We start from the raw sequence: 12,546 nt of genomic DNA, 5'->3' as shown, positions 1-12,546 counted from the left end.
CCTTCTTCCAGTCTTTAGTAGTCCACTGGCGGTGCTTCATGGCCCAGGCAAGCCTCTTATTTTGCCATCTTAGCAATGGCTTTCTTACTGCCACTCGACCTGTCAAACTTGCAGTTGAAACTGAGACTTGCTTACTTCGACCAGTGTTAAGCTGTGCTTGAAGCTGTTGTCCTGTGAGCCGCCTATCACACAAGCTGTTGACTCTCAGAAACTTGTCTTCTGATTCACGCGCTGCTTTGGGTCTGCCAGACCTCTTCCTGTCAGAGTTTTCTCCAGTTTCCAAGTGCCTTTTGATGGTGTAGGAAACTACTCACTGACACCTTGGCTTTCTTTGCAATTTCTCAAAGGAAAGACCTACACTTTTAAGGGTTATAATGGTCTGTCTGTCTTCCTTTGTTAATTGCCTTTTTCTCGCCATTATGAGAGCAATATACTACTTCCTGCAGTACAATACTGTCCAAATAATGCTTAAGAGGGTGTAGTAACACCGTCTGTTCCAACACTGCTTTTATACAGACAGAGGGTTTGTAAGTAATCAACAAAAGTTGGGACACCTGTAGGAATTGTTAGCACCAACTTTCAAGGCTTAATTTACTTCCATTGCTGCAGAACAGCTGTAAGTTGTTAACCCATTACTTGTTCCCTGAAAAAGGCCTTTTTGTATAACTCTGAAATGTACATTATTTTTCAGTTTTTGGTAACCTAAACTTTTTTTTTTTTAACCTCTGGCAGTTTACTGCATACCTTTGTGCCATTTCAGGTTATTCACTGGACTTGAACTGCTTAAATTTTTATAAAAACTGGAAAAATGGGGGTGTTCTAAAACTTTTGACCGGTAGTGTTACAACCTGGAATTAAAAATGGATTTAATTAGGATTTTTTGTCACTGATCTACACAAAATAATCCATAATGTCGAAGTGGGTAAAAAAATCTACATATTTTTCAAAATTATTTACAAATAAAAAACTGAAAAGTCTTGATTGCATAAGTATTTACCCCCTTTGCTGTGACACCCCTAAATAAGCTCTGGTGCAACCAATTGCCTTCAGAAGTCACATAATTAGTTGAATGGAGTCCACCTGTGTGCAATTAAAGTGTCACATGATCGCAGATCAAATACACCTGTTTCTGGAAGGCCCCAGAGTTTGTTAGAGAGGATATCTAAACAAACAGCATCATGAAGACCAAGGAGCTATCAAAACAAGTCCGGGATAAAGTTCTGGAGAAGCTCCAATCAGGGTTGGGTTATAAAAAAATATCCCAAACTTTGAACATCCCCCAGAGCACCGTTAAATCCATTATTAAAAAATGGAAAGAATATGGCACAACCGCAACTCTGCCTAGAGAAGGTCGTCCACCAAAACTCATTGACCTGGTAAGGAGGGCATTAGTCAGAGAAGCAACCAAGAGGCCAATGGTAACTCTGAAGGAGCTGGAGAGATCCACAGCTGAGATGGGAGAAACCGTCCATGGGACAACTATAACCCGGACACTCCACAAAGCTGGGCTTTATGGAAGAGTGGCGAGAAGAAAGCCATTGCTGAAAAAACCACATATCAAATCCCGTTTGGATTTTGCCAAAAGGTATATGGGAGACACAGCAAACATGTGGAAAAAGGTTCTCTGGTCTGATGAGACCAAAATTGAACTTTTTGGCCTTAGCACAAAACGCTATGTGTGGCGCAAAGCCAACACTGCTCATCACCCTGAGAACACCATCCCCATGGTGAAGCATGGTGGTGGCAGCATCATGTAATGGGGATGCTTTTCATCGGCAGGGGCTGGGAAACTGGTCAGGATTGAGGGCAAGATGGATGGAGCCAAATACAGGGAAATTCTAGAGGAAAACCTGTTTCAGTCTGCAAGAGACCTGGGACTGGGGCGGAGGTTCACCTTCCAGCAGGACAATGACCCTAAACACACAGCCAAAGCTACACTGGAATGGTTTAAAAACAAGAACCCGAATGTCTTAGAATGGCCCAGTCAAAGCCCAGACCTCAATCCGATTGAGAATCTGTGGCAAGACTTGAAAATTGCTGTTCACCAACGGTCCCCTTCCAACTTGACAGAGCTTGAGCAATTTTGCCAATAAGAATGGGCAAACATTGCAGGATCCAGATGTGCAAAGCTGGTAGAGACTTACCCAAAAAGACTCACAGCTGTAATTGCTGCCAAAGGTGGTTCTACCAAGTATTGACTCGGGGGTAAATACTTATGCAACCAACAAATGTCTTTTTTTTGTTTTAATTAACTTTTGTGTCACAATAAAAAATATTTTGCACCTTCAAAGTGTTAAGTATGTTGTGTAAATCAAATGGTAAAAATCCCAATTAAATCCATTTTAATTCCAGGTTGTAACACTACAAAATGTGGAAAAGTTTAAGGGGGGTGAATACTTATGCAAGGCACTGTATATACTGAGTGTGCAAAAAATTTGGAACACATGCTCTTTCCATGAAATAGACTGACGTGGTGAATCCAGGTGAAAGCTATGATCCCTTATTGATGTAACCTGTTAAATCCACTTCAATCAGTGTAGATGAAGGGGAGACAGGTTAAAGAAGGGTTTTTAAGCCTTGACACATTTGAGACATGGATTGTGTATGTGTGCCATTCAGAGGGTAAATGGGCAAGACAAAAGATTTAAGTGCCTTTGAACGGGGTATGGTAGTAGGTGCCAGGCGTGCCGGTTTGAGTGTGTCAAGAACTGCAACGCTGCTGGGTTTTTCAATTTGTTTATTTATTTATTTATTTATTTATTTATTTTAATTTTTAGCCGTTGCCAATTATTTTTATTATTTTCACCCCAATTTGGAAATGGTCAATTATTTTTAGGCTCAGCTCACCACTACCACCCCTGCGCTGACTCGGGACGGCGAAGATGAACACACGCTGTCCTCCGAAGTGTGTGCCGTCAGTCGACCGCTTTTTTTTCACACTGCGGGACTCACCATGCAGCCACCCAAGAGCTACAGCGTCGGAGGACAACGCAGCTCCGGGGCAGCTTACAGGCAAGCCCACAGGCGCCCGGCCAGACTATAGGGGTTGCAGGTGCGCAGTGAACCGAGGACACCCTGGCCGACCTAACCCTCCCTCCCCCCGGGCGGTCCTTGGCCAATTGAGAGCCGCCCCCCCTGGAGGCTCCCGTCCTCGGTCGGCAAAGGAATAGCCTGGACTCGAACTTGCGACATCCAGACTGTAGAGTGTATCCTGCACTCCACGTGGAGCGCCTTTTACTGGATGCGCCACTCAGGAATACCGGGTTTGCTTTTTAAAGGGGCAACGAACCACGGAGAGTGCAGATGGTTCACATATGGTGGCAGCGTGTGTGGGCGCCCCTAAAGACCAAGAGAGAATGGAAAACATAGAAGAGTTGATCACCAGGATCAACAAGAACACTGCTGCTCTGTTAGAGCAGAACAAGTGGTGGAGAGTGGTTAGGGCTGCCAGACCGGAAGCCTACAGAGCTGGAGCTGCTGCTCCAAAAGTGGGAGCTGGAGTCCGCGAGAGAAGCCCAACAGTCTCCTGCACCAGAGGAGCTGGTGCTGAATCAAGGACGGGAGGAGGAGTCCTTCCCGGAGCCAGAGGAAGTGGAGTTATGGCCGTCTCTGGAGCCACGCGCTGCAAGCAAGGGGGAGGAGGTGAGACACCCACCTCCATCACAGCCCCAGACACCACCCCTGCGGTGCGGTTCCTTGTCCCGGCATCGTGGACACTTTGCCGGAATGCCCGGACCTCCCTCCACTTGACCTTGCTCCCAGGTCGCAGCACTGCCAGGCACAGTTGCCTGCCTGGTCCCTTGCTCCGCTCCCCCTGAAGCTGCAGACATCACATCATGGGAGTCAGACGGCACATGTACTCCCCCTTCCTCCCACTGTGTTCACCCTGAGGCTGCAGATGTCGCTGCGCCGGTCCACAGCCACACACCTCTGCCTGCCATTCCTCGCTCCCGGTCACCGGCCTGCGCTACAATCGCCCATGGCAAGCCGTCCCACCTACCCTCAATCCTGCCCGTGGAAGACGGCGAAGATTAAAACGATGGGGAGGGTGGGATATGTGACGGAAATATAATGAGTTCTGGTTGTAAATCCTCCTCTCGACCTGTGAGGGTACTAAGTAGCGAAAGGGAAAGGCTTTGGACAGGTTGTCCTGACAGTTCGTTCCCTGGGTTGGGAAGTCAGTCAGCCTGGAAAAAGACAAGACTCCAGTGCGGGAATGTATTGACCTGGAAGGTAAACGAGGTAGCAGCTGCAGGCAATAGAATCAGCTGCAATCATTTACCAAGGGGTCATGCATAATCACATGAAAGGGGCTGGAGAATTGTAAATCTTTTCCTTCGCTTTTGGTTTCGAAATAGACCTGGAAGGACCCATGCACTGTGTATTAAGAGTATCATGAGTGTTTGTTTGTTTGTCTTGTTTATAATTGTTACTTGTAGACAGCTAACACATTCTGGAGCTGTTGCTAAGAGCCAGCACTGAACCCGGAACAGCACTGCACTATTTGTCACTCTTTAAACTGTATCACCCACCATGACCACTACAGCACGCACCCAGGGCTGGTGACCGTGGTTGTATATTGTGGGAGAGATAATATGTTTATTGTTTAGGGCTGCAATCCCTGTTACTGTTCTCTGTGTTTTACGCATCTCTGTGTATAACTGGAGTTTATTATTTGGTCACCAGTAGTCCTGGGTAGCAAAAGACTACACCTCCCAGAAGGTCACGGATGAAAAGCCTTAATGTCTTTAATTGTTTAATTACATTTGTTAATTGTTGTATTAGTAATTATCCCCCTGCACCTGGCTATCATTGTAAATTAGAGCCAGGTGCAGGGTATTTAAAGAAAGCAGCCAGGCTGCTGAAGAGTGAAGAGTCCTGTTGGGAGTGTGTTCAATCATAAAGACAAAAAAAAGAAAGGTAGTGTGCAACCTGATATAGTGTTTATTTTGTTTTGTGTTACAGGTAAACAGCTTAGCTGTCCTGTTTTATAGTTAGGTTCTTGTGTTGTGTTTAGTTAGTGCTCATTAGAGCTAGGTGTTTTTTATTTTTGTTATTAAAAAAATAGTGTAATAGCGCTTTAAAACCTCCATTCCTGTGTATTGGGTCTGCTTTTTAAAGGGGCAACAAACCGCAGAGAGTGCAGACGGTTCACAAATATATATATATATATATATATATATATATATATATATATATATATATATATATATATATATATATATATATATATATATATCAGGAGATTAAATTAAACATGTCATAATAGTAAACTTACTTCAGATGTATAAAAAAACATCTTTTACTTTCCATTCCTTCAACAGAGAATTAGTCATCGTTCCCTTTCAAGTACGAAATGTAACCATTACCAAATGGAACCGAGCAAGATGTCTCTCTTATATGACCTGCTCAGTTATATCAAAGCTGCTCCTTTAAGAGCCCAGTCTGTGTCAGGTGTTGACTCCGCCACAGGAGATATCAACAGCTGTTGCACCGGGATCAGTGCCGTTTTTCTTCCAGCTTGCCTGAGTAAGGAGTGAGCTCTGACTTTTCAGTCAGAATCACGAAGATCAGTTGATATTTCTAGATTTTTCTAGTTAGCAGGCGATCTGCAGCCCCTGTCTGTTTAACAGTGCATGCCAGCAGTTGCAGTGGCTCTTTCAGGTCTTCACCTGCACGCCACTTCTTGTGGTACACAGCCAGTACCACTCGGTACCAGAGCCAGTACCAGTGACCTGGTTTGGTTCTAGAGTTGGTACCAAGCACCTTGCTCGGCACCAAGGTTGGTACCAGTAATACCGTTCGGTACAGGGCCAGTACCAGTGACTCGTTTCGGTACAGCGGTGGGTACCAGTGACCCATTTGGTAACAAGGTCAGTACCAGGGCAATCCTATGGTACCAGAGTCGGTACCAGTGACCGCTCAGTACCAGAGTCGGTACCAGTCAGTACCAGAACTGGTACCAGACCCTGTGACATTGACCTGCGCAGTACCAGAGCCGGTACCATTGACCTGGCCGGTACGAGTTGCATTTATTGGTACCGTGGTTGGTACCAATCATCTGGTTCATACCAGAATCAGTACCAGTGACTCGGTTCGGTGTGGTTCGGCACCAAGACGGTTACCAGTGCTCCATTCGTGTGCACTCTGTGTACAGTTCTCAGAACCAGTCAGCTGTCTGTTTTTGTGTGCATACATTGCACAGCTGAACTGTTTATACAACCTTGCACCATGCCTTCACCCTTTTCACCCTTGTGCTGCTTGCAAGAGAAACATTACAGTAAAGGATAAGCACAACAGGTACACCCACTTCCTGGGCCGGGAGCATGCAGAGGGAGCAGTGTTGCCCGTCTTGTGCTCATTTTTGTAAAGAGGACAGCAGTGCTTCATCCAGACTCGCCCCATTCGTCCCCTGCAGTGCAGTCAAGAGTCTGCAAGGCCCTCCGTTGTCTCAATCCCCACAGTTCAGGCACCATTGTATGACCTAGAATCAGCGCAGGAGGACACCCTGTCCCTTTTCCCTTGCTGTATCTGAGGACATGGACACCGAAGAATTAATCTTCCCTTCTGAGGACGTGGAAACTGATATCTTGGCTCCCACGGTAAGCTCCTCCTTGTCAGAGGAGCTCACCGTCCTTATCAGATGGCTACCATGGGCTGCAGGTGCCTTGGCCAACGGAAGATGAGACCAAACGCTCTTTATTTGATAGGGTTCCCTCTGCTGCATTACTGTGGATGGAGCTACTGATGGCAGTAAAAAACAAACGTCCATCACAACATTTGCTATAGAATGGGCGGAACAGGGCTAGGAGGACAGTGTGTGTGAATCAAGAATGCAGCAGTTTTGAAATCGATGTAAGATTATCCCAATAATCATCAATTGCAAAATAAATATATTTTTAATACAAGTTTTTGTCCACTACATGTCTGTCTTAAAATATGGAAGTATGTTTGAGTAGTTTTATTATTATTATTATTATTATTTATTTATTAGCAGTCCCCCTCTTATCCAGGGCTACTTACAGTTGTGAACAAAAATACATTTCAAGAATCACAGTACAAGTATTAATACAATTAAGAGCAAGATAAAATTTCACCCAACGCAGGGAGGCCAGCCAGGAGGGAGTTGCAGTAGTCTAGGCGGGAGAGTACCAGGGCCTGGACCAGGAACTGGGTTGCGTAGTTTGTGACGAAGGGTCGGAGTCTTCGTATGTTGCTCAGGAAGAATCGGCAAGTGCGCGCCAGAGTGGAGATGCCAGAGGGAATAAGAGAGGCAGGGGTCCAGGGTGACTCCAATGTTTTTAGCTGAGGAGGAGGGAGAGAGTGTGGTAGATTCCAGAGGAATGTATATAGAGAGATCAGAGGAGGGGGAGGAGGAGGAGGAGGGAAAGAAAAGGAGGTTAGATTTAGAGAGGTTGAGTTTGAGGTGATGCGAAGGGTAGGAGGGAGACAGGACGGTAGCTCTTGGGGGAGATGGGGTTGAGCAGGTCGGGAGGTGAGGGGACAGAGGGAGGAGAAGAGGGTGGAGGTAGCAGTCTACAGAGAGTTGTGAAAAGGAGTCGATAGGAGGGAGGTGAGAGAGAGCGGTGGAGGCAAGGACAGAGGGGGAGAGAGAGCGGAGGTTACGGCGAGAGTTGACAGTGGGGGTAGGAGGCGCAGGGAGACCGGAGAGACAGAGAAAAAGAGATGAAATAGTGATTTAGAGAGGTCCAGCGGGTGACAGAGAGGGTGGAGGGGCAGCAGGCCCTGTAGAAGGTAAGGTCCAGTTGACGGCCAGCTTTGTGGGTAGGGGGGGTGGAGAGAGACAGAAGTCGAAGAAGTGAAGGAGAGAATGGAATCTGGCAGAGTGGCTGGGGTTGGAGAGATGGATATTGATATCACCTAACAGGACAGTTGGGGTAGACAGAGAGGGGAGGGAGGAGAGTAGATAGTCGAGTTCATCGAGAAAGTGAGCGAGAGGTCCAGGGAGACGGTACACTACAATTAGCAGTTGACAGGGAGAGGTTAGTTGGACAGCATGAAATTCAAAGGTGTAAACAGAGAGTGAGGAGAGGTCGGAGGGGACAGAAAAGAGTAAGGAGGGAGAGAAGACCAGTCCCACCTCCCCGTCCAGTGAGACGCAGGGTATGGGATAGGACGTAGAGAGAGGACAGGGCGGCAGGAGCTACAGTGTTATCAGGGGACAGCCAGGTTTCAGTGAGAGCAAGGAAATCGAGAGAGAGGTGGGAGGCAAAGGCAGAGATGAAATCAGCTTTGTTAGCAGAAGAGTGACAGTTCCAGAGTGCACCAGAGAGAGTTAGAGGGGGGGAGAGGCAGAGGGATGAGGTTAGAGGGGTTGGAGGAGCAGCAGCGGAGAGAGGGCAGAGGACGAGAGTGAGAGGACAGAACAGGGACGTGAGAGACAGTCCTAGGCGGACAGGCAAGACAAATAGGCACAGTGGGAGTAGGAGCAGTGGGGGGGGGGGGGGGGGGTACAGACCTGGCTAGTAGATGGCGTCTTCCAGAGCGCTGCTAGGTTCGGATCTTTTCCAACAGCATCTCGGCGCAGGCCTCCCCTCCTCCAAAAAGTAGAAGTCTTCACAGCATTACAGTACAATGAAACATACAGTACTGGGGAACTCTCCAACAGCACTGAGGATTACAAAGGGCCTTCCCAAAGCAGTTTATTTTTTATACAGGCAATAGCCTATTACATACTGCTAACATCCCAGACTTACCCAATACTAGCTAACTAATCACCATACTAGTGTCTAAACATAAAACATTCTTTACCATAAAGTCGGTTCTAACACGTTTTTAAATGAACCTTTAAGAAACAAACTGTTCTAAAAACATTATACTATCCAAACGTGTATATAGTTCAATCTCCACTGACAATTTTAATTACAGCCATTGTTTGATGAAATTGGACATTTAAATGTAATCATTTCAATATATACTTTGGTGAGTACATTTATTTGTTTATTTATTTATTTACTTACTTTGTAGTTAAGTCTTTGCAATGTTAAACATTATTTGCTTATTTAGGGTTCATTTGCTTAGAAAATACTAACCAGGCCTGTCAGTACACATCAGAATGTAATAAAGAGTGTGTGTGTGTGTAGATATGGTTTAAACGCTGACACTGCATAGCATTTAAATGTTCATAAAAATGTACCAAAATCCACATCCCTAGCATGGATGCTGTATTGGCCCCTTTGAGACTCAAAGGCATCAGAGTGCTCAATTACCTGGACGACTGGCTGATATGTGCCAAAAAAGCCAGCTGACGTCCTCTCAAAGGGCTGTCTATCGCGTAAGCCTTAATTCCGGAAACATGATCGCCAGTCTGTCGGACAACAGAATCCAGAGGCTAACTGTCTGCTTGGAGCTGTTTCAGTTGAACGCAGCGGTGAGGTTAGTGGCCTTCCAGAGACTTCTGGGCCTGATGGCAGCAGCAGCATCCCAGATCCTCCCCTTAGAGCTTACACATGTGCCCTCTCCAAGCCTGGTTCAACCACAGGGTCCGGCACCATCTTAGAATGCCACCGCTTACTCACAGTGTCTCATCACTGTATGGAGGCTCTCTTGTGGTGGAAACAACCAGCTCATCTGCTTGGGCACAGCTCTGGGCAGTGTCACGAGGACAGGTGTGGAGACCACATATGCTTCCAACCTTGGTTGGGCCGCTGTCTGGAACGGCTTGGGGGTACAGGGAGTGTGGGAAAACCCGGGTAGGTCTCCACATAAATATGTGCTATGGGCAGTTAATCTGGCCGTGCAGCATTTTTTTCAAGAGATACAAGCGAGACACTTGTCGATCTGTACAGACAACACAATAGTGGTGTCTTGCATTATGTTTATTTAGCAGACACCTTTATCCAAGGCAACTTACAGAGACATTAACGAACAGGGGGGGTCTCCGGTATTCCGTTCTCAATCGTGTTGCCCAGGAGCTTTTGCTATGGGCTCACGACCACTTGCTTTCAGTAAAAGCAGTTCATCTGCCAGAGGTGAGGAACTGGACGGCAGACCTCTCTAGAGAAGGACCCCACAGTTCAAAATGGCGATTTCCTGGGTTTTAGAAAGCATGTGATAGTGATTTTTCAACTCTGTTGACTCCAGGTAGTTCTACTTTTACAATGATTATTATTTATTTTTTTTTTGTTAAACTTGCTTTAAATGTACCTTTTGCTCACATGGATCCACAGCTATAGAGAAAACATCAGATGGTTACAAGACGTTTCTGGTAGATCCGTAGGTTGATTCTTGGTGTAGAATTGCAGCTCATATGTCTTCTTTCTTCCTGTAGTTTGTCTGCTTGTGTGTTCAGATCACGGGCACTGTGATCCCGTCACCAAGCGATGTGTGTGCTACCCTTTCTGGATGGAGAATCTGATTCGGCGCTACTTTGGTGATGGGGCGAGTAACTGTGGTGAGTCTCACGTGTAACAGGTGTAACATTTATATATTTTTTAGCGTATTTGGAAGTCCAAAATCCTCCCTAGGGTTCTGTTAAAAAATATATAAATTGGGGACCTCACATGTACTAACTCCTGTGTACTGTTAGATATATAAGGATAATTCACTTGATCTACTAAACCTTTGTTTAAATCATTAAAATAGCCCTGGTGTTTTTACATATTTGTACATATGGAAATAAACTAGAAGTCCAAATTCATGGTTGGATCTATTGGTTTTCATAGCCAGTGTACACCCCAGTGAATTATGCAATTACACACCCAATACGTTTTACTATGCATAGTATGGCTGTCAACCGTAAGGAGATAGTAAAATTACGGATAGAGGTAGCTGGGGATAGAGGTAGCATTAAACAATTTTGCCAAGAAACACGACGACAAAGGTCTCACCTTGCAAATATATCAGCAAAAGATTTTAAAGATTGTAATAGCCAGTTCTGTTTGTATTTGTGTGGCTGTTTATTCTTTTTGTCTCAGGTTGAGTGCAGCATCTCGTTTTGTAACAGAGGCAAGTCTGCTTCTGTCTTGAGCAAGTGTAAGGAGGGTTCAGAAGAAGTTTTTCTGGTTTTTACTTTCTGTGCTGCAGTAAGAAGTAGTTCTGCTTGTAAGTGTTTTGATATCTGGTATGAAAGAAAGGCACTATGTGTCTGTCATTTCAATACCGTGTTGCATATATTTGAATAGAGGTATTGCAAGGACTTAGAGTTAAGTATCGGGGTTCTGAAAAATATAGAGTAAAGGGCTAAACACACTACAGCGTTTTATTCGCTGTGTTTTTTACGCCAGTTGATTCGCGGTGATTTTTGTATTCACATGAGTGTTTTTCTCTTCTTCAACTGACCATTGGATTGCCTGGTTCTAGCAGTGCATTGTTCTTTATAAGCAGCACAATACACATCTTGATATGCAAAACAAACAGAAAATAAGGGAAAATGTGTGAGGAAATCGAAATTACAGTTAACACTATTTTAATTTTAAAATAAATAAATTGCTTTACCTGTGAAAATGCGTTGTATTATTAAATACAAACAGGTTAAAGTGTGGCGGTTTGAGTAGCGGTAAAAACAAATAGCAGGTATGACATACCATCAATAAAAAATACATATATATATAAGTTTTACTGTTGAAACAAAACACCTACTTGTATATTGTGTTTTCTATCAGCAGAATTACCACCAATGGGTTGAAATGAAGTAAATTGGCCATTGGCCAGGTTTTGCTGTTAAGAGCACAATTGCCTGGTCTTTGATAGTGCTCTGATTGCAGAGGCAGCAGATACTCTGCTGGGAAGGGTACTATAAATCCATCCGCTTTCAGTAAACACTGCAGCTCAGAAACGACGTAAACTGCAGTGTGAAGTATTGTGGTTTAATGAAATTAGGTCAAATTGGCTACCTCTGCTTTAATTTTATTATTTATAATTTTACATACTGGTATTTTTAACACAGGTCAGTGGTATTTTATTATAGTGAACCCACATTTATCCCCTTTTTTCTCTCCTTCATCGGAACAACCAGGGCCGGATTAACCCATCATTGGGCCCTAGGCAAGTATACACTTGCAGGCCCCTTACCCCTGAAGAAATAGCCACACACACACATACATACACACACCTCTATATACATTATAGCCTTTATAATTAACCCTTTTACAACAGATAGAATTCTCAGTTTGAAGTTATTATGAACGACTGAATGAATCTGACAGAAAATTAAACTGTAGGGGGTATAAATACATTTAAGAATAAAACCAGAAAAACTGAAGCCTACGTTAAATCCTGTAGCACAGCTCGACAACGACCTTTCCTGATTTACTGAATAAAAAGGCAACAGTTCAAACAAACAAGGAACACCATATGAAGTTGAAAAAGGTAATATATAGAAGGGTGCTCAAAGTTTTTTCACTAACGGTAGCTCCACAATAGTCCACGAAAATAAATAGTAAAAAACAAACATGCCTTTACACTGTTTTGTAGTCAAATACGTTACAGTTTACTGCATCGTCAGTAATGTTTCCTTGTTTTTTTGTTGATTGGGAGGGTTTTGACTTGCTTCATTAAAAAAAATGCCCTTTTCTCAAGAGCAGA

The 12,546-nt window shown here is 44.5% G+C and overlaps 1 protein-coding gene across 3 annotated transcripts in view; it reads left to right on the top strand.

The window, feature by feature from the left end:
• The window catches only part of kiaa0319 (KIAA0319 ortholog), a 100,163-nt gene that overhangs the window by 68,399 nt on the left and 19,218 nt on the right, over window positions 1–12,546 (top strand). For all 3 annotated transcript variants that reach the window (XM_034058904.3, XM_034058903.3, XM_059013425.1), the window contains exon 18: window positions 10,292–10,414. In XM_034058904.3, the coding sequence (XP_033914795.3) occupies window positions 10,292–10,414 (123 nt within the window). Of the gene's footprint in view, window positions 1–10,291; window positions 10,415–12,546 lie in introns of those variants that run through there.

Source organism: Acipenser ruthenus, chromosome 3 (assembly GCF_902713425.1).
Source record: "Acipenser ruthenus chromosome 3, fAciRut3.2 maternal haplotype, whole genome shotgun sequence".
Classification (NCBI taxonomy): Eukaryota; Metazoa; Chordata; class Actinopteri; order Acipenseriformes; family Acipenseridae; genus Acipenser; species Acipenser ruthenus.
The sequence above is the reverse complement of the archived record's forward strand: the minus strand, read 5'-3'. Positions and strand labels throughout refer to the sequence as shown.